The sequence below is a fragment of the Alosa alosa genome, chromosome 2, assembly GCF_017589495.1.
Source record: "Alosa alosa isolate M-15738 ecotype Scorff River chromosome 2, AALO_Geno_1.1, whole genome shotgun sequence".
In the NCBI taxonomy this organism is placed as follows: domain Eukaryota; kingdom Metazoa; phylum Chordata; class Actinopteri; order Clupeiformes; family Clupeidae; genus Alosa; species Alosa alosa.
In genome coordinates this window covers 16,586,386-16,614,054 of record NC_063190.1, presented here as the reverse complement: position 1 = coordinate 16,614,054, position 27,669 = coordinate 16,586,386, and the positions used below count along the sequence as shown (strand labels likewise).

Genomic DNA, 27,669 nt, shown 5'->3' with positions numbered 1-27,669 from the left:
TTAAAGCACTGTAGTTATTTATTACAACGATAAGTACATTAAATAAGACAATACATGGAATGAAATGATAGACCAGTGTTGGGAAAATACAGTAGAAAACCTACATGTACAACAGCTACTTGATTTCAGTGATCATTTGACTAGATCTACAGCTTACACTGTAGTAATTAACATTGATATACCTCTACAGTTAAGTAGAACATTACAGTACCTAGTTGTCAGAGCCATCACAAAGTTTATGTGAATTCATATTCATATATAATTCATATTACAATAACACTGTACAATGCCATGACAGCAAAATACTTCTATACTCTATCAGTGTAGCTGGTTTAATACTGACAAACAAAAATAACATAAAATTATTATCTCCATAGATGTTTTTGCCATATGTAAAAAATAGCTGGAATATTATTGAATTATTATTATTTCTTCCTATTTTTGCTAAAAACAACAACAACAATGTAACCACAACTGATGTGCGGTAACTTCATTTGAACATATTAATGGAGAATTCTGTTCCATTTTTCACATAGATCTCTGTGTCTCGAGGTCACTGAATACAGTCGCTACAAAAAACCCTCAACATAATCATGCCACCAGACTGTAGCACTGTAGCTGTCTGGCTACTGTAGCACCAATTTTTCTTTTTTTTTCTTTTCGTACCGACAGTACTCAGAAACCTTGAGAAACAGTGAAACATGCCCGGAATTCTCCTTTAATGGTAAGGTGTCAGGACAGCGTTACTGGCTCCAGTCACACATAGTATGAGAGCAAAGTGTCAAAGGGACTAATAAAATGCAACAGTGAGGTCCTAAGGAGGTGTGACAATGTACCATCGGAATAAACTTTGCAACTTGTCAACATAATGAGTTTATATTATTAACCCTTTTATATATAAATGTAATTTTCTTTATACTGAATACACTATGTGTATTATTAGTGACTCATTACAATCCACATGTACCTGCAGCGAAACATAACACTGAGTCTTGACCAAATGTTTCAGCCGTCCTATGTACAAACTATGCACAAATGTTAAACATTTCACTATATTTAACACAAGACTTACACCATGGATACCATGGAAAATCTGTTCGCTTTTGTTCCTTACAAAAACACGACATAATTCTCTGGGATTAGTCCAGTTTTTCCTTCATATGTTGCTTGAAGCCAACCAGGTTCAACCGAAGCGTGCACTGTTGAACACACACACAAACACATACACACACACAGACAAAGTATTTCAAGTAAACAACTTAGACATAATACAGCATACTTTGACCTCTTCTGGCATGAAAATGGCAAGATCAGAATATTAGGGTCAGGGCAACAATTCTGACTAAAAAGTTGCTTTCAATATATAGTAACTGCAAGAAAAAACATGAGCAACACTCCCTTGTAACTGAATTTATGTCTAGCACAGAGTTACAGATATACATCTTTCAGAGGAGTGAGCCCATAATCTTGATGCTGTTTACACTTTAGGGGTTCAACATAAGCAATGGTAGCAATTTGGTTGTCCAGTCACTGGCCCACAGTTTTTCCACCAGTCACCATCACGAATCAGCTCAGCTCACCTGTGATGCTAACTGGTGGAAACTAAGTATGTGAGGCTACTAAAACAAAGAGATAGCTTATTATTAATGTAATAAATAGTTTTGTGTTATAGTTACTTTTCTGGGCCAGTAAGTGTATAAATAAGTAGAGTAAAATAAGTTGGATAAGTTGGAATATAAAATAGGCCAAACACAATATGTCCTAAGAGTAGGAATTCAATGAATTGACAATTGTCTATCTTGAATTCCTGTCTTAAACAAATGTGTGCATTTGAAATATCATACCGTTAGAGAATATCGCCCCCTGGGGGAAGCTCAGTTCGTGGCTGTGTTCTGCCATACAGGAATACAAGGCCTTCGCATCTCTGCACAACAAAATCACCAGAGACAAACAATTCATGCAAATAATATTTTATATAAACATTGTGTAAGACATAAAAATTACAAAGAATTCAACTCCGTTATTTCAGCTTTCATCTTTAAATGCAGATAGGGAATGCAAAACACATTTATAGTATAGTTATAATATAGTTATAGTTATATAGTAAATTAAAATAGATGATGGTCTTTGGCATGATCAATCACTACACTATGAACATAAAAAGCAAAGTGCTAAAAATGTAAAACCAGCTACTCAACCTTCCATCTGAGGTGGGTTTGGTCTCTCCGGAGTTTTCAAAAAGCAAAGCTTTTGAGGCCACACTGAAATAGCAGGAAAAAAGTTTGGTTAAAGACATCCTGACACAAATGCAATTGCTGAACATTTCAAACATTTCATCTTCAGAAGCAATTGTCTTGTGACAGAGTTGACAACAAAGTCATATGTCAGTGAAAACCAGTGCAAACAGGAGTGTGGGATGGTCATATCAGTAACATCTATGATGTGTCCTTACAGTGAGCCAGGCCTTTGGTATCCATTAGTGGTTCCTGTATCCAGTCGGCTGCGTTCGCACCGTTTAGGTGGTATGTCAGGCAAAGGGTCAGTTTTCAGACTGTCTCTCTTGGATGCAAGGCTCTGAACTGAACCATGAAGGCTTCTGCAGCCTGAATGAGAAAAAAAGAAAGAAAAAAAGAGTAAAATATAATGTACTATTGTCCTTATTAAGTCTGTTCCTTATATATGAAGGGTGAGGGGGTGTCTGAGTAACCTCACTTTACACACAATAAAAGACAGACTGAGCGACTTTAAAAGACGTTCAATGTTTACAATGGTTTGCTTGGTTTGCTTTTTTTACATTCGTTCACATAGAACATGTCCTGCTGAATGGTTCACAGACAGAAAGCCTCCCTGCTGAACACACACACACACACACACACACACACACACACACACACACACACACACACACACACACACACACACACACACACACACATCTTACCCTCCGAGATGTGCAGGGATGTGAGGGAGGAGGATGTCGACAGGCTTCGGTGAGCGGCCCGGTGCTCCCCGCCACTGACGCTCGTCTTTGGCCGCTGCGGAACCTCCGGCGTCGGGGAGCGTCGTCCCACCACGGGCGTGAGGGACGACACGCTCAGCGCGTCCGCGTCCCCCTCTGCCTCGCCGTCCGTCTTGGCGGCTCCATCCTCCTTGGAGCTGGACTCCGGGCTACTGGTGCAGGCGGCTGTGGCAGGGGGGCTCTTGGGCCCGTTGGAGGCCTGCTGCGCTGCCGGCATGCTCCAGCAGAGGGCGCCGGTGGGCTTGCTGCTCTTGTGGTGGGCGGGCGAGCCGGCCTTGGAGTGACTGTTCTGCTCGGACGAGTGGGAGGAGAGCGACTCCATGCTGCCCCGCGGTGTGCTGCTGGGACTGCTGCTGAACGTGTCGCCTTCAGGGGAAGATGAATGCACGGAAAAAAGAGCGGAGAATAACACCGGAAAGAGGCGGGAGAGGAGACACACACACACACACACACACACACACACACACACACACACACACACAGACACAAAGTATGAAGGTATTCAGGCATAATCAAGTAGAATCAGCCTGCCTATCAACCTACTTCAATGCCTTTTCCATTCATTGTGTAGCTAAAATGCTCACTACTTCCGTGTAATTTTCTAAAAATCAATGTGTTTTAAGCAAAAGTGGGCATCGCAGCTTCAGAAAGTAAAAGTCCTGTGATGTCTTTCTTCTGCCTGGGCTCTTAATACCTAGCACATAATTAGCTGATCCCCTTCGCCGGAGAGTTGTGGATCCACCAAATTAGTAAATGGTTGGAACAAATTTGTGGTAGGATGTTAAGTTTCTGAGGCCGGGATGCTCATTGTCCACATTGTCTGGTTTTACGCAAACAAGCGGTTTTGGATTTTCGCTCACTGTCTGCATCTGCCAGGCAGAGGGTGGGTGTGTAGAGGCCCCTGGACTTCCTGGGTCCCGACGGGAGGCAGATGGCCCGGCTGAGCCTGGAGCTGGAGCCAGAGCGGGACTGGGGCTGGGGCAGCGGCACGTTGGGGTCTGGGGGCTGCTGGAATATCTGCCCAACATAAACACAGGCATCATAGCTTCTCGGCGTGGGCCGGGGGGAGAGAGAGAGAGAGAGAGAGAGAGAGAGAGAGAGACATGACGTGGAACACATGCTCTCAGCTTTCCCTGAAACCAGCCCCTTCATACTGGGCTCTCTAGATTTTTTTTTTTTTAATTTTTTTTTTTTTTTTTATCTCATCCTGTTGTGATAATATGTTATGTGATAGGCGACTTGCCTTCTCGTAGTTTTCGATGAGAATCTCCACGACTATGTTTTGGAACTTGATGTTCATCATGGCAGCTACGGTCTCCTCCTGGGAGCGCATGAGAGTCGGGCCAAAGATGACGCCCAGGTTGGAGATCGTCATCAGGTTCTTCTGACTGTGAGTCGAAACCCTGACAAAGCCACAAAAATATTTACCTTAACCACACCTTGTATGACAGTAGACCAGTCTGATACACACACACACACACAACATACGACTGCACCTCTTCATAGATAACCAGCTAATAAAATAACTTACATCAGCAGGTGCTTGATCAGAATATCCAGCATCTCCTTGTTCTTATCAGGCAGTTTATAGACCAGGGCGTGGACAGCTCGTACTCGGTAGTTTTGATCATCAGACTCTGAAATGGTTAAAGCCCCATGGTTTACTCCAACTGTAAATACAGTTCATTGACCTTATGGGTCACTGTTAACTTGGATAGTCTCCTATAGACTAGCTACAGATACTCAGATTATAAATAAATGTCAAAAACACCTAAGCACCTACATGTAAACCAACTAGTGCTAGGCCAGCTCTCTTGTAATACCAAGTTACCCTGTACTCCGTGTGGCTGCTGAATTAACTACAATGCAAGTCAATGCAAGAGAGCCGTGTGGCTGTGTTATAGATAACTCAAATCCTACAGAACTCCACATAGTTTATTTAGTATAGGTGAGTAGGTGAGTAACTGTTCAACAGCAATTACTACAAACCATCCGGAAAGTCCCTGTGTGGAGATTTTCAAAGTTAAGTCATTCTGCATTGTGAATCACATCAGGACAAAAATGGTGTTGACATCATAAGCATGTGATGATGAACACTCACTGACTGCCATGATGAAATCCTTATGAAGTCTGTAGGTCATGAGAGGCTCAGAGAGGCACCTGGTGGAACAGAGGGGAGCGTTTTTATTAACCTCGCAGATGACACCATGATGGGTTTTATATATAGTACCTACTTAAGTAAAGTGGAAAAAGATGTGGCTATAAATAGTGCAGTAAATGCTTATTTTTAGAGCTGACATGCTGACATGACTTTGTCGTACGAACCTGAGGTAATTCTTGAGACCACTGGTGATCGTCTTGTTATCCCAAGTATCTGGATCAAGGTCCACATCAATGGGTGCCTTGGGAGCTGAAAAGAAAACAAATATTACGGTAATCTATTACTTGAAGCTTTTGCAATGAAATGTTACTAACAAAGCATTTAGTGCTCAGAACTGTTTGCATGAATTGTTATAAAGCAGTGTTTCTCAAAGTGTGGTCCGCAAGCCATCCCAAGTGGTCTACGAGCAGACGTGGTAAAATATAATACAGATGAGTTGTTTGCAATATTGAACCCACTTGTGTGTAAATCTAAACAGTTCTGCAACACTGCCTACGCCACTTTAAATCATATGAATCCTCTGACAAAATAAGCAAGTTGCAAAGACAATAAGCAAGGTGGTTCAGTGAGTAGGCCTATTGTGTAATATACATTAGGCTACTGTTGAAGCAGGTCTACTGTTTTATTCTTTTAGCTAGGTGGTCCATGATATTTTTTTATTAGTTAAGTGGTCCTTGGTTTGAAAAAGTTTGAGAAACACTGTTATAAAGAATGATAGAGCCATACCAAATACAGAAGCCATCAGTCGCTGTACTTTGGAGTTAACTCCTCCTATTCTGTACAAGCCCATGGTATTAATGCCTGCAGGTCAAACACGAGAACTCATCAATCAAATACATGGTATACCCAAACCTCAAAGCATTCCAATAAAATATAAAATGTCAATAACATTTCCACACTGAACACCTTATTATGTGTTTTACCTTTGCACTGAAGACCGACAGCTTGAAATACTAACCTCTTGTCTCCACAAGATGAACACATTGCTTTACAAAGTTGAAGCCTGTCTCGTTTAAAAACGCTGCAAAAACACAAGATAATATACCCATAATATAAAAATAAAGATACAAATGTGAAAACTGCTAACATGAAGTCCAATAACACACACTTACTTTCTTCTTTCTTGCTGAGAAGAGCTGGCAGTGTGTATATCTAAAGATAAAACAATGCCCATTGAGTTAATAACTATATAATAAAAGCTTGACAACGTTCTTTTACCATGTAGGATTCATAAGGCCAAGTGCAATGGCTGAACAAGGAGAGGTGACGTTACTAATACCTATTGCACACAAAACAAACCACATTGCAGTGCTAATACGTATTGCACACAACAGACTGCATAACAATCATCACCTTAATTATACATGCCTACAATACTTTTGTATCAAACCCTTCCTTCCCATAAATCATCTATCTGATGCCTGTACTAGCCCTTTCTTGCTGGCAACATCTCAACCTCAGAGAAACTAGCACTATATACCTTACCTGAGCAAAATGTGTGTGTGTGTGTGTGTGTGTGTGTGTGTGTGTGTGTGTGTGTGTGCACTGTTCACCCAACCAGTTTGGTTCTCACTTCACGTTTCACTCTCACTTTGGTGTGACAGTGTTTCATAACAAATTAAACTATGCATAACAAGTGAGAGTGAGCTTATGGTTTCATACCGGCTCCTTCCCATCCATGGCCTCCATCCACAGGCGTCTATTGGATTCAGACAGGGCCTGAAGAGTTATCACCCCATGTCTAAAAAAGACCAAGAACACAAGTACTACTTGTTATCGACCTTTCAATTCATAACAAAGCACACAAAGAAATACGGTGCTATGTTATGCTACATAATTTTGGATGACTAATTATAACTCCAGACAAAGAACTAGTCATTAGACGAGTCATTGTTTTCAGGAATTTATTATCTTTTATTTATTTATTTACTTTATAATCTGGGTGGTAGGAGAGAAAGCACTGGCAACTGTGAAGCAAACATGGCTATCATTGTGAACAGCGTTGCTATAATCCATACCTTTGCTGTGAACTGTACTATTGTTTTATTCTGAAAAACTGCAGTGATTATGACGTTAACGTCACAAAGTTCAAATTATGAAAGTATGAGAGAGGTGAATTAACCAAAGCAAAGTAAAAGTTCTGCAAATAGAACGGCAACCTCGTTAGAACCTGAGGTTTAAGCTGATCATCATGTCGAGAATTACCACATGAATTAATCAATGAATGTAAGCAGTTAGTTAACATGACTTGTTTTCAGGCAGATGTCGAGAGTTGCTGTTTCTTGGCAGCTTGTGGATCATTAGCAACACAGCAACATGCAAGCAGTACAGAATCATGGTGGGCATGGATCTACGGACATACCGCACTTTATAGAAACACTGCAGGGGACTGAATAGAATTCCTTGATATGTGCTATCTCTTCGAATGGAGTGATGCAAAAAAGAGAGGGAAGGGATAGGTAGAGGACAAACAATTATTTCAAGGACATAAATGTTCTTGCAGTTGAGGATATTGGAAAAGATTCATTCTAAACAGTGTTTTTTTTTGCCTCCTAGGCTAGACTCGCTTTTGGAAACATACAGAGTGACATGTTATTACATGAAGTAACATTGTTTCAGGTGAGAGGGAGAAAAACAGAAGTGAGCACAAACCTCTCGACCACCTCAATGTCAAAACAGAAGCGTTTGTCGATGGAGTCGGTTCTTCTTCTTATGCATGATTTGAGCTTGAACATCTCAGGTGAGCTCATCACAAGACCATTCTTTTAGGAGATTAAAAAAGCAAAGAATGACTTTACATGCACTGCTGTTTCAGAGTAGGCTCTGAGAAAGTACTGTATGCCCCATATATTAAAAATGTGCAGCTGCCTATACTTTTCAATACAAGTTTACACAAACACACTTCAATGTAAATACTACTCAAACCTAATCTGCATTATCACTCAATGTAGGATTGCAAGGATTCTTCCTTGCAATCTTCTTCATATTACAGTCATATGAAAGAAGTTGTCTAAGAAACAATTTGATGTAAAGTTTTCCATCCACCAATGTCTCTACCTGTTTGCTCCCTGATTTGATTTCAGTGTTACTCATGGTGAACATCTTGCTCTCCTTCTCGTAAGTACAGTAGTGACGACTCCACGCACATCCCAGGGGCCCTGTAGTGGACAACCCCCCCAAAAAATAAAATATAGTGTCTTTGGTCCTATTGTGCATAAACAGTAGGTCAGCATAACAGCGCAAAACAAAGAGGAAGCTGGCAAACACGTCTCTGACCGTACATGCTGTTAGTATCACCGGATATGAAAGAAACAAAAAAGCAGTCTCCATAGTGCAGGTTTGCCCTTTTGTACCGGACACAGTATTAATGATGGCACGGATACAGAGAGAGGACTGTTTTGGAAGGACACTCACTTTTCTCCTGGACGTACAAGAAGCCCTCCATTGTCCACTGGCCGGGCGCCTTGAAGTCCTCCTCAGCTGAGCGAATCCTCTGCATCAGCCTCTCCACTTCCTGCCTGGTGCTTTCAAAGTTGTTTCTCGTCTTCAAAGACACAAACACAACGGAAGGTGACAAACTGATACGAGGCCTAGCCGCCTGGGACCTGACTTGTGCAGAGAATTGAGATGTCACCTTAATCCATAGGTTTCCCAATACAGTATCTAACAAAATACACCCCTCAGGCATACATCCCTGGCTTAGACCCTACATGACTATAAGGCCTATATGGTGCTATAACATAAACATCCTGCACCATCACATACATCTGAATCTAATTCTTGATCATGATTGCAAAGAGAGCCTTCTAAACATACAGAGATATAGAAAGAGAGCCTAACTATAACAATAATGTCCACAGTGGGTGTGTAAAAACATTCATACATTCTGCAGGTTGAACTGCAACTGTTGCTTGTAGGGCTCGAACTCATGGGCCAGTTCATAGCCCTCATGGTAGAAGGTGAAGAGGCCCTGGAGGAAGGCCAGGAGCTGTGGGAACAGAGATGACATTAAGTTGTCATGACCACCATGATCACTATTTACATGCTACTGTAGTGCTCAGATCGCACATCCCCACTATAGCCACTAATGTTGATGTGCAACTATATACATCCGACTTAGGATGAGAATGGGGAAATGGGTTTAATTTTGAGTAATTCTGAAGGTTAAAAGTTTAACACAAATAGCTTCAACAGTCAGTAATAGTGAAGGCAGTGTCTACCATATGAGATGTTGGTGAAATGATGGTTTTCCTATCCAATCAAATGGCTGGAAAATAATTAAATGTTCAGTTTCATCAGCTCTTTGTGAAATAATGATTACTATTTTGGCTTTGGATGAAATAGAGCTATTGGATTATAGTCTAAAGGTCAACTAATCTTCTTCCCCCCACTCTCTCGCTCTCTCTCCCTCTCTCTCTCTCTCCCTCTCTCTCTGCTGAGTTTGGATGCCTTTCAGCCATTTCCTTTTGGAAGACATTCTGGGAAAGTTCAAGTTGCTGCTGAAATAAGTGTTGGGGGCCTGTAAGAGAGCACACTAGGCATGGGGCCTGTGACAGTCCCCGTGCCTCAAATCAATGGACTGGGGAGACACTTCACCATAATTACGTGCCATCTTTTGGAAGAGCCATAAAAAGCAAGGTTGCGACGGCTGTGGTAGTAAAAGAATCCTAGACACCTATCGTAAAGACTAGGGGTCGGAATCCTGGTGTTTCTGTCTCAAATTAGCTCATTCACAATCATGGCTTGGTAAGAGACCCTCAAATGCAACTGGTAAATGCTTGGTCGGCTCGTTGTACCAGACTGCAGATATGTGGTAAGCGAGCTGCCTTCCAACCCATCATTCATATGAGTGCTTCACATTGGTAGTGGTTAGACAAATTCCCCACAAGGAATGGGAAGTGAATTGGGGGTATCTGGAAGATATTTAAAAAGTGCAAGCCTCCACAACAGCAGCCTCCCAAGCTGTAGTCACAGCTGTTCACATCACCTACAGTATATTCTGTAGTAGCACAAAGGGTCCTTTAATAGGGTAGGGTTTGGGAGATGCTGTTTTTTAATACTGAAAGCCCATTCATCTGGTAGCCCAATGTGGGTTGCTTTAGTCTGATATTAAGATCTGAATGGTGCCATATGGTTTAACAACCACATGCAATCACCTCTGTATTTGTAAAAGATTATAATGGTAATAAAAAAGAACTCCAACTCAGACCATTAGCTCCTGGAATTCATCGCTAATAGCCAAAATAGAACACAGGTTTTATTGGAATACCACTATTGTTATATCCACGAGTAAGTATGATGCAGGTTGAAAAAAGCAAAGGCCAAAACATGTTGTAGTGTGACCTCAACAGCCATTGTTTTAATATAGTAAAGGTATACATTAATGGAGAGTGTAATTTCTTTTCTTGTTTGATTACATTCTAGCCCATCTAGACTGAGTACCTTTCATGTTACCTTGTCTTGGTATAACTACAGTCATTCTACTCTACCAGCAGCACTCTCTAATTGGTTTCTCTTTAACAGTCTGGTTAATGTTGCATTGGCATTACTGGATTCACTCTAAAGTGTTTTGTATTCCCCAAATTACATGAGCTGGTCAAACACACATTTCAGACTCAGGGACATTTTGTTGGTTTGTCAGAATCCAATCAAGTAGTCACCCCCGTCGTAATTTATGTTGAGTTACATACAGTAATAAGTACCGCAAGTTTATTATTTTAAGTTAACTTACTGGTTCAACAAATTCAAATTTCTTTCTTTCTTGTACTTCCTGGATTTTGAAAACATACTCCAAGGAGGCATCGAAGAAGACTTGTCGCTCCTTGCTGATCTGGGTATCTGCCTATAAATTAAGTGAAAATTAGGACAACGGTCATGGTCATTGTTTGACTTTAGGAACCTCTGAAAGCTTAAAATGGAAAAGGGAAAGAGCTATTACCTCTTGCAAAAATGCCTCTTTTTTCTTGGATGACAAATTCAAGTGTTTTTCCAAAACTGTATAATATTTCTCAGTTTCCTTGTCAAACTTCTTTTTTCCTTCCTTCAGGGAGAAAAAAAATGTTGACAAACGTTGGCATTTCCTCTGCTGTAATTATAAAGATAACCCCTCTCCACAAACATTAACCCTTATGTAAGATTTGTAAATAAACACTGTAAAAATCCCTCGTTAACATTTTTCGGAGCTGGGATGTTTTTTATTTGTTTATTCTAATCTTGATGTGACGATACAACTGAACTTGTAAAGCTCTGTATAGCAGACATAAATCTGACAATACTCTGAAAATAGTGGCAGACTGTCTCAGGGTTAGGAAGTGAACATTAACAAAATAAAATGCTAAACAGAGCAGTACGAATCCTACGAGCCAAGTCAGAGAACCCTAACAGTCTAACAGAAACAGGAAATCTGTACAGACTTGTGTTACCTTTCTTTATCCATATTACTAACTACTACCTATCAGCTCGACTGGAGCTTCGTGAACTCTAGGCCTCCAGCAGACAAATGTTTCCTCCCTGAGATTGCAAATGAAACCAGATACAAAATGTTTGTTTTGTCTTCCTGACATTAGCAAAACCTTTCCCATGATCCTTTCAGGGCCACTTAACCTCCAGAGCAGACTAATGACTTAGCAAGTACCAAAAGAAAACACGTCCTATTTGACACGCTTTGCCAAGCGTCCACAATTTTTTATTTTTACTTATTAATGGGAGAGAAAGGGTGAAAGATATGATATGGTTGGGGGAAGGGTGCTCTGTGTGTGTGTGTGTGTGTGTGTGTGTGTGTGTGTGTGTGTGTGTGTATTTGAATGAGTTTGAGGTAGGGGAGGGGTGTGTGGGGGGTCGTGGGAGAAGGGGGGGGTGGGTCCACGCATGTGTGAGCTTGGCCTCATGAAAGTTGAGCTTTTCCCGTTAGCCACAGCAGGCAACGTCTAAAGCGGAGCTCTGTCCCAGCAGAGGGTGAAAAAGTGAGGACCAGAACGCCCAAATAAGGCAGGGTGTTTTCTGCTCTGGATGGCTTTGTGCTGAGCTCATCTGGCTGAGCCCCCGGGTGCGCAGCAGCAGCCGCTGCAGGGGTCACGCTCGACAAGCCATCAGGATTCCCACCACTGCTCCTCCGCCACCGCCGCCACCACCACAACCATCATCAGCGCCTACGCACCCAACCCCCTCCCCCCGCTCAAGACAGCTAATGTTTGACCAGCACTCACTAGCCACATTTAACAAGAGCTGAAGGAATGTGGAGTGGACCATGCAGTCCTGGGCTAATGAAACACTAGCAAGGACAGAGTCTGTGAGGCTGTGCGCACCTGAGGATTGAACAGAACCTCAGAGGAACTAAGTCTCAGAACTAAGAATTAAGAACATTGGAACTAAGCCGACATCTCAGTCTAGTTACAGGCAGAACTTACTTTGGCAGCTCCAATTTGCTCTTTGCGAAACTTCTCCAGTGGTGTGATCAGAACATCATCCGCATTCTGTATCTAAATATAGGGGACATAAATCATTCAAATTGTTGAATTTATCCATTTATGTCTTGGCACAAACTAAGCAATTTCCCAATCACCTTTTTTACTCAGATGAAAATAGGGTATGAGTATGTCTGTGAAATTCAGATACTCTAAAATTCCATGACAAAAAAAGCATTAGTTGATGCATAACATATGAAGATAAGTGAAGCAAAAAATGTCTTTTCAATGTGCCTTTTATTTACTGTAAAATAATGACGCTATAATTAGTAGCATTAAATTCCGCTGCACCAATTGAAAAAACATACAAATTACTCATGCAAGTTCCTTTTATATACTTTCCCAGGCACAAAGTGACCGACTTGTCGTCTCACTAGAGAATAGCCTAAAATAAGTTCCACATGCTCCTCTGTGCTCCAATATCCCTCTGCCAAGTACGGCCCCTGTTGATGGTCATAACGCGGTCTGACTTCCTCTCGAAACGCACTTAAAACTTGGCTGTCTGCAGATAGGTCCAAATTTATGGACCAGGAGGGATTTGTGATCTTATTTTTGATGATATGTGTTTGTGATTTACAATGTCTTTTGTGAATTACTATGTCTTATATATAAACCTCAAGACCTTCAGGTATTTTCCCCCTCAAATGCCTTTGAATGTGCTAGACTTCTGTCTGGCAGCCCCTCTGACACACTAAAAGCAGACACCACAGGATATCCTCATTTCTTTCTGCAGACAGGATCCATGTTTACTTAAGGGGTCTCTCTCACCACCGCTTCAGATAAGGCTTCCCATGGTCCTTTACAGCCACTGACAAACCTGTTCTGTAATCAGTCTGATCCATGATGTGGGAAAATGCCTCCCACTAGAACTAAGTCACTTTGGCAGTTTGCTGAAACAATGTCGGTATTGTGAAACTTAATGAAGAGCCATCCAAAAATCAAGGGAACAATGGTCAAAACAGCAGGTATCCTCACTAGTGCCTAACACTGAAGCTATATTTCTTAGATTTAGCCCATAAAAGGTAGAATTTATTAATAATTTCATAATTTCATAATTTCCAGCATTGTTCAAATAGTAATTTTAATTACTATGCATTGTACTGTTTGTCATAATTTCAATACAGTTTATCAGCGGTACACTACAAACAAGGCTCTCAGTTCAAAAACACGTCTAGATTCTGCAACTGCACATCTAGGTCGTTTTGAAGTAATTTAATGGGAAAATATGGTACCAGATCACTAAAGAGTAACCTAATAATTATGAGTACTAAAATGAGATTAATGAATCTCACCAAATTGTAGTGAACAGTGCAGTATACAGAAAGTTTGGGGTGTAATTATAAAGTGTGCTATATGCAACAGCAGTACCGTTTGAAACTGTTTTAAAATGATTTATGATGAAGATTTAAAGCCATGTGCTATCATATCATTACCATCATATAAACATTTTCCTGTCACTGAGTAATGGAACAACCTCTGGAAATGACTTAAAATAGACAGAGAATGTGGGTGTGAAGAGGTGTGTTGAACAAAAATATTGGAAACACTGACGACATAAATATTTCCTCACGTTTACACAAATATGGTAATACTGTGTGTGGTTCATCTAAATTGATATGATGGCCGAGTAACTCTTTAACCTAGTGTATTCTACAACCATGTGTGTTCAATACTTGAACAACCCTTCTGTATCCTTATGCAATAGACACAATATAATATATCCCAATAGGTAATGTATCATTGATGATAAAGGACAGTGATGACATCTTTTAAATGTTTTGGTGAAATATAAACTTACAAGTCTTCTTCTCTCTTCCTCAACTGTAATTAGTAGTCGAGAAAACTCTTTGAAGGACTGAGCTGCAACAGAAAGGGAATGATGCATTGTTAATGTTGTTGCTTTTGATGTATTCCTTTAAGCCCACCACACACAACAGTCAAACGCGACGGTGGAATTCTGTTACCGGTAATCGCTTTACTACACACACTACTGGCGACGCGATCACCCATCTGAAAAATAGAAAGGGGCCGATTAGAGTGATGCAAGGGCCGTCGCTCCACTTGCCGTATGCTTTGAATTTCCCCTGGGGATCAATAAAGTATCTATCTATCTATCTATCTATCTATCTATCTATCTATCTATCTATGTGTTGCCCCATTCACTTCAATAGATTCTATTCCATTTTGCCGGTTGCCTGCCTGTAGCCGGCCGTGTGTGTAGGCCTTAAAAGGATTAAATCAGACCAGTCAGATAGCTTTGAGATTCTGAATTTTTTTCAAAAAGATGAGTACTCCTTCATATAAAACAGACAGGATGAAAACAGAAAACATCTTTATTAAAAATACACACACAAACACACACACACACACACACACACACACACACAAACACAGAGAGACATATATATACTCTATTCAAGAATTTCTACAGCATTTATTTAGAACTGCCATCCAATTTCATAAAAAAAACCTGTCAGTTTGCATGTTCCCACTACTGGTTCTGGACTGAATGAGTCCCTGGAACAGTTTATATCCATCACCTGCATTACACAGTCATGCATTTAGAGCAGTTGATGCATCCTAAACGACCCCAACGCCTCTCGGTGAGACAGGGAGCACTTTCCTGCCTGATTATGTGGAGCGATAAGCAAGATGAGCTGAGTGCATAACCCAGCTCAAGCGTTTCACAGCTACTCCCTTGGGTACCGAACAGAACAAACAACAACGCACAATCTATTACTGAATCAGGACTCTGAGTAAACATCCACTGTTGGATCACGATTAGTTGTCCTTGAACTGTACTGAAAAAAGCATGATGTGTTCTGGAGTTGTATGAACATTCACACAGGGCTTTTGTCAAATACATATAAACAACCCTACATTTACAACCAATAATACTGGAGTGGTATGAACAATCACACAGGGCTTTTGTCAAATCCGTATATAAAAAAACCCTACATTTACAACCGATAACACTGGAGTGATAGAACGACAGAGAGAGCGAGGGAGAAAGGCTGAGGTTTGTGGCCTGAAAAAAATGCTTTGATACATTAGTAAAATATTTACAAATACATGCATCAACGCATAGCTCATGGTTTAAGTCACAAAGTTAAAGTATTGAATATTTTCAGCAAAAGCCATGAAATCTTAACAAGCCCTCTGCGTTTGCATGCACACTGTCAACACAAAATGATCTCTTGTTGACTTCTGCATTTCCTATGACAGATATCAAACCAAAAGGGGGCTTGCACTGTTGCTCTTGCCAAATGTTCTGAACAGCAAAGAACGTCACAAAGGCCCCTACAATTGTACGGTTCCCTCAAGCCTTGTGACAAATTGCAATTGTATTCCGACGCATGAGCTAGCCTCTGTCAGTAAAAAGACATGATTGTTTTGGAGAGACATTAGATAATCGTGGTACGAGAAATAAAAAGGTCAATGCCCTGGGTTTTTCTGTGGTGAGGGGAGAAAAGCCTGGAAAAGTGGACAGCTGTGAAAGACAGAACAGTCACATCAAAATAAAGACCAGGGGGTCAAAGCTTTTCACTTAGCTCATACTCAGCTACACTCAACAGAAAGCTCAACATACTCACACTACTTCTAAAAACTGAGGCTAAACATCTTACTTCATTCATATTTTTTCCACTGTCCACAGGCTACTGTAAGAAGAAAACCAATCACACAGAGCTACTCAGAAAGAACAACCTAATTCATATTAATTGCCTCCAGTATTAAAGACAAGGGATGAATACATGGTCAGAAATAGAATAGGCTTTGTCCTTTTCCTAATAGCCAATACAAGTGTCATTAAAATGGCTCAAACAGGGGAGATCTACAACAAGTTTTACATGAGCTGGGGGTTGTAACAATTTTACAGTTCTTTGGGTTTTAATGTTGAAACATGTGATGTTTTACTAGCCCAGATATAGACAGTTTGCCAACCTTACAGACAAAAAAGGAGATGCTTCTGAGATGGTGGGAAAAAAACCCATTAAGCCGGGTAATAAATAAGTCAATCTAAATTGAAATGTGCCATGCACACATGAACAGTACCCTGGTGGGTGCTACACATTGGTGGTGGTTATTGAGGCCTCCCTCACTGTAAAGCACTTTGGGTGTCTTAAAAAAGGACTATTTAAATGCAATGTGTTGTTGTTGATACCATGACAAGCCACTCATCTTGTATATAAACACCTTCTGCATCGAGCTGTTCCCAGCCCAGGCGTTCCTTTATGTCTTTTCTGGTTAGTCAGTTGTTACATTACAAGATTGTGTTGTTACACAAATATACTCAAATGACAATTCATAGGGCCATGCTCATCGAGTGCTCTGTGATGAAACTGTTGCATTAGTCAGTTCCACCTCAGTCCCACATGCTCACTAACAGACATAGACATAGTTACAACACACTCTTCTGCATTTTAAAGGAGATTTGTTTTGCAAGATGCTGCCAAAAACAAACACATGCAATAAAGGGAAATCCAGAGTATAGGCTATTTCCTTTATTCGAGAACAGTAAACCCAGGTTCGCATGTCCAATGAACTGCATCCCAGTACATGTCTAATGGTTACAGTTCTTCTGTTGACACAGATGGCTTTATTTTTGTATAGCATGATTCACTGTCTTGACCAACTCCTGAACGTCATGAGACTACTGGACAAATAGTAACACTGAACTGTGCCGTCAACAGTCATTGACTTACTGATACACAGTGCTTTGACACGACTGAGGCGAAATGTTGATATCACTCATAAATGGTACAGTACCTGTGGCATAGTTACCCACCAGTGGTTTTGAAAGGAGAAATTCAACAAACCTAACATATGCAGGGGTCTCAAATTAGGGTTCAACATTAACAGTTGTTAGTGACAAATAAAATACACTGGACTGATAGAAAGCTTGACGATGGTCCTCAAAGACAAGACAAGCCTTAGTATGTTCACGGGAAACACATGTGACAAGATAAACAGTCCTTATAAAGCCTGTTGACAGGACAGAGAGGGCTATGTTTGCTGAACAGTGTTACACAGATGGTGAGGAAAGGTGTCTGCCTGAACTGTAAATTGGTGAAGTTGAGTTGGACATAAAGCCATGCTGCTCATCCTGTTTAGGAGCAATGCTAGAGGGATCCATCCTCCAACTTTCACTGCCAAGCTTTCTAAGGCTAAGCCATTGATCAACATTAAGAAGAGGCTGTCAATTATCTGCAGGTAGAGACACAAAGCTGCCTGTTGTTAGAACAGAATGCTGATGATAAGGTTTGCCATTAACATAGACTGCAGGGTGAAAAGGGGCTGAACATCTGCAGTCTGGCATTAAGTGTAGAATACAGTAAGCAAAGATACTTCCCATCTCCTGTATGGAGGCAGATAATCAGTCTGCCATGAAATCACATAGAAAATTCCATCTAATCCACATCAAAGGATCGAGAAAAAATATTGAGACAGTTTTCAAGTTTCTGCAGATATTCCTCTTCCATTTCTTTTCTGAGAGAAAATGGAACACCATCAAGCCACCCATAGTGCATTAACCTGACTTTCTTTTTGGAGAATTCAAGCGGGGAAGATGCTATCAGCTTTAAGCGTGCTTGTGTGTTGAGCTACCTCACTCCATTTGCCATTTCAGCTGTGGTCATAGTTGGCATGGTGTATGTCCAGGAATGAGCCCTGCAGTGTTTTGACCTTTGACCATTGTTCGGGGTGGTGTCGTTTTACCCAAGAGTGTTCCTCAGGTATTTTGCAGGTACATTTATCACAAGAGAAAGCTCTGGGCTGAGGAGTTGGCTAGTAAGATGGGCTAACTTCTTTCTACAGTAGTTTGCAGTGACTGGACACATCAATCTTGCCATATGCCTTGATTCCCTCAGTAATTATTTAGTTTCTTAGAGTTTCCTCTAAGAAAGACTGTTTTTTATGGTCATACAGTATCGTATGTCGGAAAATTCACTCGTCAAGGTATTCACATTTTGTTTTCCATTCATTGGACATGAGAGATGAACTGGATCAACATCTCTTGGTGATTGCTATCCAGAAATCTAGAAAAACTGTGAAACTTCTGAATTAATAGATTCATTGTGTAATTCCAACAGAACCCTAGGAGCTGGCTGGGAGAGTTGTGCATCAAGTTTCAGTGCTGACAGAAAATGGTGGGAGTTCCTCTCAAGATGAACCCTGACAGACTAAACGCAGTTATAGTGAGCAGTCTGGGAACTGATACCAGACAGAGCTGTTTGAGGAGGTATGCTATCTAAAGCAGTTGCGGATGTCACAAGAGGGCCAAAGAACTATTGAAACCTGTATCAATGCATAATGCAATCTAATAAGATCCAGGCAACTTCATGGCAAGAGATTAAATCACCAGTGGCATTGTCATCCCTTTTTTGGGGGGAAGGGGGGTCTTTGGGCCCCCCAAAAATGTGTTATAGTTAAGTACAGTTTTTCTCGATTGCTTTAATGCTTCTGTCAACTCTGACATCAGGCTTTAAAAACAGTTAGCTTGCAGGCTTAATAGAAGCACTTTAGCAAAAGAATATTTCCTTCACACAGCACAACTTGTGGTCAAATCAGTGAGTGCTTTCAATTAATACAGAGAATAAAATGCAAAACAGAGATTTCAATATGAGTAGGTTCAGCCTTAGTTCTTGCTATGGCTGTGCCATTCTTTACATAGTTATTGTATGTTTAAGAAGACAAAAATATCATAGCATGAACTGTATTCATTCTTCCCAAGATGTGTCATTAACATGTAAAACTAGTAAGTGCCTAGGCAAGACAAATTCATATACTGAACAACAACTTGTCCACCTTCATTGAAACAGACCTAAGCATCTGGACATGTCCAAACTGTTTAAAAGTAAAATTGCAGTTTTGATGACATGTTTAACCATTGTACGCGAGAGATCTCTCCGCATTCATTTAAATACACGCCTGATCTTGCCTGATAGCTGCACAGGGGTGTTACCCCTGTGGAGGGCTGCCAAGTGGCAAGACTTGCCTATAAGGACACGGACTTTACTTTTTACTTTTTACTTTACTTTTTACTTTTTACTTTACTTTTTACGGAATTTACTTATTACAACATAGACTTGGAATTCAGGCCATTAGTCCTTCTTGACTAATTCACTTCAGCAAAGAGACGTTCCTCAACAAAATAATTATATAATACTTCTATGACAAGGTCTCAGCATCAGTATCCATATACACAACAACAGCAATTGTATTACATTAAAACATGTGTTACAGGGGATCCTCTAAAATATTCACTATGAATATGGAGAATACCAGTATATAATAGACAAGATAGTGTATGTTGCTATAGCATCATCATCATCGTATACCTGTTTTGTATTGCAACTAGAATTCACCCGATATACCTCTGTGAACTCACCTATATTGATTTCATCATCCGTCTCTGCATCACCGATGCACTCAAACTGGAAGTCTTGTAGAGACTGAGAGAACTTCAGCACAGCTGCAGACAGACCTACAAGGGAAAAGGGCCATTGCTGATATGATGTCTACCAAATTAATATGAGTCACAAGTAATAAGCCCTGGTCAAAAGTTAAAGAGTTCACAGAACAATGACTGAAGAATCCAAACATTACAAAAGAGAAGTGTTTAGGAGAATGCAGTATCTTCTTAACTTTGTGCATTCACTTGACCCTTGGTATGTACCTGAATCAGTCAGGGGTTTTAGATACATATCCATTGGGGAAATCTAAAACGCATATTATATAGGCCTACCTATCAAATGTACAGATGCACATATGTAACGGTATGAAAATTTAACCTCACGGTTATAGTGACCAAAATTATCACGGTTTTCGGTATTATCGCAGTATTTTTAAAAGTGTGTTCAATATGTTCAGAAAGCACTGATAGGCCTATACAAGCTGAAATAAGTCTATTTCTGTTATTTGGATTCAATGAGTGAGACCAAAGTAAGTGTTCGAAATAAAACTTTAGACTATGGTATTCTCCTGATAACGTGAGTGGAATGGATTTAAGGTGGACGCGGACATAAAAAGACGCAGAGTGACTACATGGTACAGTGTACGTTTTGTGGTGAAAATGCCTTTTGAAATCAGGTGTAGCCTAATCCGCATCGCAGTTAAATTCATCAATTAGACAACAGAATCAGTAGGGTACCAGTTTTGCTTCATTGTACCAGGCCTACTGTATGTCAAAAGCAGGCTGGGATGAAGCTGGGAAGGATTAAACACGGTTTCCACACCACGGTAATCAACTGTGATAATTATGATATTTGAAATTAAAACGGTAATTGTTTTTGTCAACATTTTTTATCGCATTTTAGATGCAATAGGCCACAACAATACTGAAAACTATGTTGCATAACAATTGTCACAATACTTAAGCACAGAAAATCAAATCAAATCAAAATCCAAATGTTTGGATACATCCTTTAGGCAAATTGCAGGTTTGCTTGTTTGTGATATCTTTGCTGCAAGTCTGCTCAGTTTCCCAGGGGCCCCTGACAACATTTTACTTTCCATCGTTCAGACAGGTAAATACATAACAATAATACATGACAATGGTCACTAAGGAGGGCCTACTGACTAGTGGCCCCCTGAGACACACAAGCAGCATTCCTCGACATTTGTGTCAGATACTTCATTGTGTAGCCTATTACATAGTAATAATAAGAACTTGTTTGAGCACTGCACATTTTGAGTTTGTGTTTTTGCACATTTTGAGACACTCAAAGACCACACCTTTACATATAGTGCACATAATGCTCCTTACATAGGAGGCTACATATAGTGCACATAATGCTCCTTACATAGGAGGCTATAGTGCACATAATGCTCCTTACATAGGAGGCTACATATAGTGCACATAATGCTCCTTACATAGGAGGCTACCTTAAGACTGCATTACAGAAGAAAACATTCCAATTGAAAATTCTACCTATGAATTAAGTTTACTCACCCAGCTCTCTTCCTGAACATAATTTGATCAACTCTGTGAGGTATTTTCATAAAGTTATTGCCTTTTCCCCTTTTGCATTGTCTGTACTACACAGGCTCCAAGCAGAGGTTATTATTTCTCATGTTTGGGCCTATGCTGTGGTTGTGGGATTCCAATTAGCCCCTAAAAATGTATGGCGCAATAGATAGTGGCTTTCATGTCCTTTGTTGGGCGAGTTAACGCTTGAACATGAGCCATGTTGCCATGGTGTGTATGTCATTAGGCTAGGCTACTGTGATTTTGCCAAGGATGGGCTTGGCTACTGTAAAATGTATTGTAGGCTGTATCCGAGTCTGATAATCCAATAGCCTTTGTGAGATTTACATTAGCCTACAATATAAAATGATCACATTAAGGATCTATAGGCCTATGCCTATTTCTACTTTCATTTAAAATGGACAGTAGGCCTACATTGAGTTTTTGTTTTTTCGTTTTACATCAAAACCCATTTCCCCTAGGGGACTTGATTAAGTGAAGTAGTTTAAGGTTCCTTGGTTAAATGAGGTTAAAATTAATAATAAAGTGGCCAATCTCGAGAGCCAGAAATTACTGCCCCATTCCTGTAGCGGTGTTTTTGCCCTGAAGTAGGCTACAATTTTACCATGCAATGACCTGTTAAATAGCCTATGCTAATCCAGACTAGGCCTATATGTAACAGGTAGGCTATTCAGAACAATTTCATGGAGGTCGACATTCCAAAACACAGGCTATTCAACCGGATTGAATGATGGTGAAAGCAACCAAGAGTCCAGACAGAAAATCGCAGAATACACTAAATGAACACTATTCTTTAAAGTAGTCATTATAACGCAATTGATAGTAAATAACCCCTTAACAAGTTGCGCTGGTTTGTTACTTACTCTTTAGGGCGCTGATAAGCATGTTACCATCTTTGATAAGTTCCTTAATAAATTTGTTGGTTCGATCCAGTTCAATTTCGTGACATTTTAAACGTTCTCGAAAGTCTGGGCTGTCCAAGAAAGAATCGCTGAATTCCAGTGTTGGAAGACCCATAGTAAAACAGAAGTAAAATCCAAAATCATATGAGTAAATTCCGATTTTGATGCTAAAAACTGGCCTCCTCTTCCGAACGGTTCTAGCTGAGGTTCTTGAACTACAAAACCATCTCCTGAAACTTTTGTCTTACTTCCGGCATTCTTCTGGCAATTCTGAAGGAAGACTACAGGCGACTCCTACTGGAAAATACCAAAACTCCTATGCAAGCGAAAACTCAATCATATGCTTCAGAAATGATGTGGATAATACAATGACACTCCCCTAACACATAGCCTACATGAACACAAATCCATCCTAAAAGCATAGCCTACCTATTTAGGTCACTATTAAAACTACAATTAGGAAATAGCCTGGTAGGCCTGCACCACAAATGAATGAAATGGAAGCAAACTTGGTTTCTTCAATATGCCATTGTTGACACTCCACGCCCTCAAGGCCCACCTTGGGCACCCATCAAATCATGTTGACTTGTTGATATGTTGACTCATGTTGAGGAATAGTCTGCATACATTAGATTAGCCTATCTCTACCCAAACGTGTGCAATTCTGCATGAAACAGCACAAAGCACATTTGCTTTCTCTTAGTGTAGGGAATGCTTGTCTGCATTGGAACACTGGTCATGCTGCCGCAGTGAATTGGAATGCAATCTCTTTTCTAATTTGTCTTTATCTATTTAAGATTTGTCATTTAGAGTTATAAAATCAGCCTTTTTGCGTTCATGAAGTCCCATGACAAATGAGTATTTCCATGGACAGTTCCAGCTGGGGACGAAGCACCAGCTGACTAGGGCCATCTTGTGTTCATTCTGCAGACCAACACCTCCTCCCTTAATGAGTCCCCAAGAGTGAACAGTGGATTGTGTGAAGTCCGGTGGTTGTGGCTGGATTTCCTTCTAGAGGAGGCGCAATGTAGAGGAATATCAAGAAACGCAAAGTATACAGTTTCATGATATCATATTATGAAACTATTAACTATAAATCTATAAATCTAAAAAAATAGAAAAATAAACTATTTTTATCCTAGAGTCTCATACTGTCCCCCAGTGGACTGCATGAGGACATGCAAGGCAGAACTCTCACAGGAACCTGCCTCAGACATAGTCTACTCTTGTAAGTAAGCTGTTGACATCATGCACTGCATTACTCTTCGGTATTTGCTTTGATTGTCTAAATTACTTGTTCAATGTATTTGCATTATTGTTTGACCTTTTAACATCTTGGCCTGTTTTCAGTGGCTATATAGCATTGCACTGTCAGCATACTGGACTATTTTTAACCCCAGAACACACGGAGGGCACTGCACTTGAAGGCATATGAATGACAGCAAGGTGTTTTTGTATGAGGTAGGTTTGCAGACAGAAAACAAAACTGTAAATATATACAGTGGATATTAACCAAAAAACAGATTTCAAGTCGATCAATTTGTTGGCTGTTGAAGAACAAAACAATTACCTTCATGTTCTTTCAGTTTCCTGCAGACTCTGTGTTTGGATTCCAATATACTGCTCAATGAAATAAAGTGGAAGCGACCAACAATTTTTGAAATACTGGTGAATCAGTAGAAACCTTGGATAAAGATGGTATGTTGACGTTCTTTCAAGTCTGATAAATGACTTTGACCTACAGGCTGTGCTATAAATGATAGAGAAGCTGCTATGTGTATTTCAAAACAGTGTCGGAAAAAGTATGTCATGGCCAAGCGTCAGTCAGTTGTGCAACATTTGTAAATTTGGTTTTAAACTCAAATGTCTGCCATGTGTGAATTTAAATTAAATTCGAAAATTATAGTATGTCCAACTCATTGTTTGAAATGGTAAACTCAGAAGAGAGATTTTCGTGCACTCAATGACATATTTTATAGTGTCCTATATACTATAGCAAAAGTGCCAGGCCTATTTTTAAATGGAAATATTCCATTCTCAAAGTGGTATGTCATGCTTATGAATGCAAATTGTATTAATGTAATTGTCTAACAGTAGTTTGTGTGTTGTCTAATGAAAAATAGTTTTATATTAATGAAACATTTTTGTTCTTGGTACCATTTTTCCAGAGCTATTACAGAAACTTCAAAGCCTCAAAATTACATGCTCACTGTGAGAGCTGCTACAGCCGACGCTGTAGGGCTCCTGTTGAGATCTCCGTCTCGTGTGTGATCATCAGCTGTCGTGCGCTTTGTGGGGCGACCTTTCATCTGTGTAAGGAGGAGGAACACACCCTTTTGTGCCCGAATGAGAAAGTGCCCTGCCTCAATGCGCAATTTGGTTGCCCCTTCCGCATGTGTCGCTCTAAGCAGGCAAAGCACCTTGAGGTATGTCCAGCAAGCGTGATTTGCTGCTCCATGGAGTGGAACCGCTGGCCACTCGAAGACATACAGAACGATTTCTACATCAATCTTTTGAAAGACGACAAAGAGGGTGAGGCCCTTGACCTCTCCATGGCCATCAGAGACCAGAGGTACCTGTGTAACAGGATAAAAATGAAGTCGCTCTTCCCTGAATTAGTAGAAGAAGACGACGAACCCCTTCCGCCTGAGGAAGAGGAAGGTGCAGTAGGAGGGAAGCCCTACTCAAATGGAGCTGAAGTTAATGGAGGATCGGATTATCCCTTTGGTAAGGGCCCCACGCCAGCCACACAGAAAGAAAACATACAGGAAGAGAAGGTGGCGGCTGCAGAGGAAAGGACTCTCGACAGGGACAAATATGACCGGTACGAGATGATGTTTAGCATGGAGAGGGGTGGCTGCAAACAGGCCTCCATACAAAACCAAGACGACAAAACAGTCAGTAAGGGATCTTCCAAAGAGTCAGAACAAAACGCTGTAGGTGGCTCTGTCGGACATGCTCCATGGCAGAGAGGGGTTCTGGAGCGCGTCGGACAAGACATGACTGCTCAGGAGTACAACATGTACATAGTGCATAACGGTCGCATGCTGATTTCTTTTGGCCAAATGGCTGCTTGCACGCCAAGGGAAAAGGACTTTGTTTATGGAAACCTTGAACCGATACCTGTTATGACACTGTACAACTACAAACCTCCTATTAGCTACAGGGGCAAACGGATCCATAAGAAAGATTACTCAAAGATCCCAGATACTGAGCATAAGTACACTGATACCTCTGATCTGGGTCTGTCTGAGGAGGATATTCATGTAACAGATGAAATGTATGCAACCTTGCTGTGCTGTGCGGAGAAAGAGGTTCGCGGGCATAAAATCTGCGAGACGGTGGGGATAGATGGGAACTTCGTCGACATAGCGACGCAAACCTACAGCTACCCCACTGCTCCGTTCCAACCTGACACATCACTGGCCGACATCACAGCCGACAAAGAGTTGAAACTGTACGTCCAGACCGTAACAGAGAGTATCACCTCACGTCACGACACGACCAGCTGTACATTCACCTTTCGATGTGGCCACCCGTTCAGACGAGATGAGTACCCCTACCACTACAAAAATGTGCACGCAGACATCCAGTTCTCCCTGGAGGGCTGGTTTGAACAGAGGTGCCCTCTGGCTTACCTGGGGTGCACATACGTCAGAAAGAACATCTGTCCACTCGCACAAAAAGCCACCATATCCTACCACCAGAACCTGAGCACGTTCAGCCTTAAACCGCAGGTGTGTGGGCCAGTCATAACCACGGGCGAGCCTGGTCCCCCTCAGGCCAAGCAAGCCAAGTACGAAGACTCCCTTGGCAACCTGCCCTATGAGGTCCTGTGTCACATTGCCAGTTTTCTAGACTGCTTCACTTTGTCCCAGCTGGCTTTGGTTTCGCAGCTGTTCCGTGACGTCTGTGCTACACATCTTCAGGAAAGAGGCATGGTGTCGCTGAAATGGAGGAAGAAGTCATATTCCCATGGGGGCTCCCGCTGGAAGTGTAGTAAGGTGGGTGAAAATGGTTAGACAATACATTTCCACTACTATGTGAAATTATTAAAGATTTAGACTTATCCGACTGTTCATAAACTATGTTTATACAGTAATGTCACATAGGCCTACAGTAGCAGTTCAGTATTGTAATACCTTATTCTACAAACTGAAAATTCTACTTTTAAACTGCACTGTCCAACCAGGATTTTTATCATCACCTTCACAAGATCCTGGGATCAGATTTTTTCCCTAGAATTCCTACTAAGAAAATGACATGACAGTTTAACATAATTTTCCATACAACACATTCAGTTTGGTTGCAGTCACAAGTAACAAACCCTTGCAAAATCCTGGTAGGACTGACTAATTTAAATTTGGTCCTCATTTTCTTGTACCCGTAACAATATTGATACAAGCCACTTATTTACCTCGCTAATAAAAAACACATTTCTGTTGGCTTTTCAACAGGTGTGGGAGTTCAGCAATCTTTTTAGCAAAGTTGACAGGTGGTGCCTTGGCGATGAGCCCTCAATGTCAGACCATCTGAAGGTCTGTCCATTCTACCAGCGGGAGATGAAAACAGAGCGGATTGCCGTAATGCTGAAAGATTGGAAGAAGAATCAATTAAACTGATGTTGTTTAACAGGAAAACGTGATTCATACTAATACAGTGGTTCTCAAACTTTTCACAATGAGTACCACCTCAGAAAACAATTGACTCTTCAAGTATCATTATTACTGCCATGAAAGCTTCACTACGTCACTTGTACTGGGCTCATTGTCACCAACTTTAGTTTCTGCTAGACATATTCACCACACTTCTTTTTCTAATACTTCCCTTTTGGAGCCATGATTGCGCGAATGTTTTTGATCCATCATGTTTGCTTCCTATTCCTTTGCTTGCCAGCACAGCTTAGCTTGTCAACCATTTGCTAATGCGCCATACAGTTAAACTAGCCTAGTAGGCCTATTGGCTCCTGTTGGCTGATATACAGTAAACAAAACGAAAGGCCTACTTTTTTCATGAAAGACAAAAAATTGTTTAAATTTAACTTCAGTGATCGCATGGTTAAGGTTTTGTTATTATATATATTTGGATATAATTTGAAGTGATTATGTCATCTTTATTAAAACAAATTGGAGACTCTT

General features: G+C 40.7%; 2 protein-coding genes across 5 annotated transcripts; one reads left to right on the top strand and one right to left on the bottom strand.

The window, feature by feature from the left end:
• On the bottom strand, positions 1–23,242 carry arhgap42a (Rho GTPase activating protein 42a). Of its 4 annotated transcripts, none has more exons than XM_048233948.1 (25): positions 22,493–23,242; positions 20,031–20,126; positions 14,442–14,503; positions 12,587–12,658; positions 11,119–11,220; positions 10,912–11,022; positions 9,064–9,168; positions 8,595–8,724; positions 8,238–8,338; positions 7,833–7,942; positions 7,543–7,599; positions 6,843–6,921; positions 6,293–6,332; positions 6,139–6,201; positions 5,907–5,981; positions 5,345–5,429; positions 5,121–5,179; positions 4,551–4,656; positions 4,263–4,422; positions 3,880–4,036; positions 2,942–3,388; positions 2,453–2,603; positions 2,199–2,261; positions 1,845–1,924; positions 1–1,199 (listed from the first exon to the last, which is right to left on the bottom strand). In XM_048233948.1, exons 1-25 carry the CDS (start codon positions 22,644–22,646, stop codon positions 1,111–1,113), a joined length of 2,754 nt encoding a protein of 917 aa, XP_048089905.1. In that variant the 5' UTR covers positions 22,647–23,242; the 3' UTR covers positions 1–1,110. The 4 variants fall into 4 exon arrangements, with proteins under 4 accessions (XP_048089905.1, XP_048089914.1, XP_048089922.1 ...); XM_048233957.1 differs by having other exon boundaries at positions 2,942–3,385; positions 22,493–23,241; XM_048233965.1 differs by lacking the exon at positions 7,543–7,599 and having other exon boundaries at positions 22,493–23,240.
• An 898-nt stretch (positions 23,243–24,140) lies between these two features.
• On the top strand, positions 24,141–27,669 carry fbxo40.2 (F-box protein 40, tandem duplicate 2). Its single transcript, XM_048233985.1, has 3 exons — positions 24,141–24,229; positions 24,700–26,535; positions 26,989–27,669. Exons 1-3 carry the CDS (start codon positions 24,227–24,229, stop codon positions 27,151–27,153), a joined length of 2,004 nt encoding a protein of 667 aa, XP_048089942.1. The 5' UTR covers positions 24,141–24,226; the 3' UTR covers positions 27,154–27,669.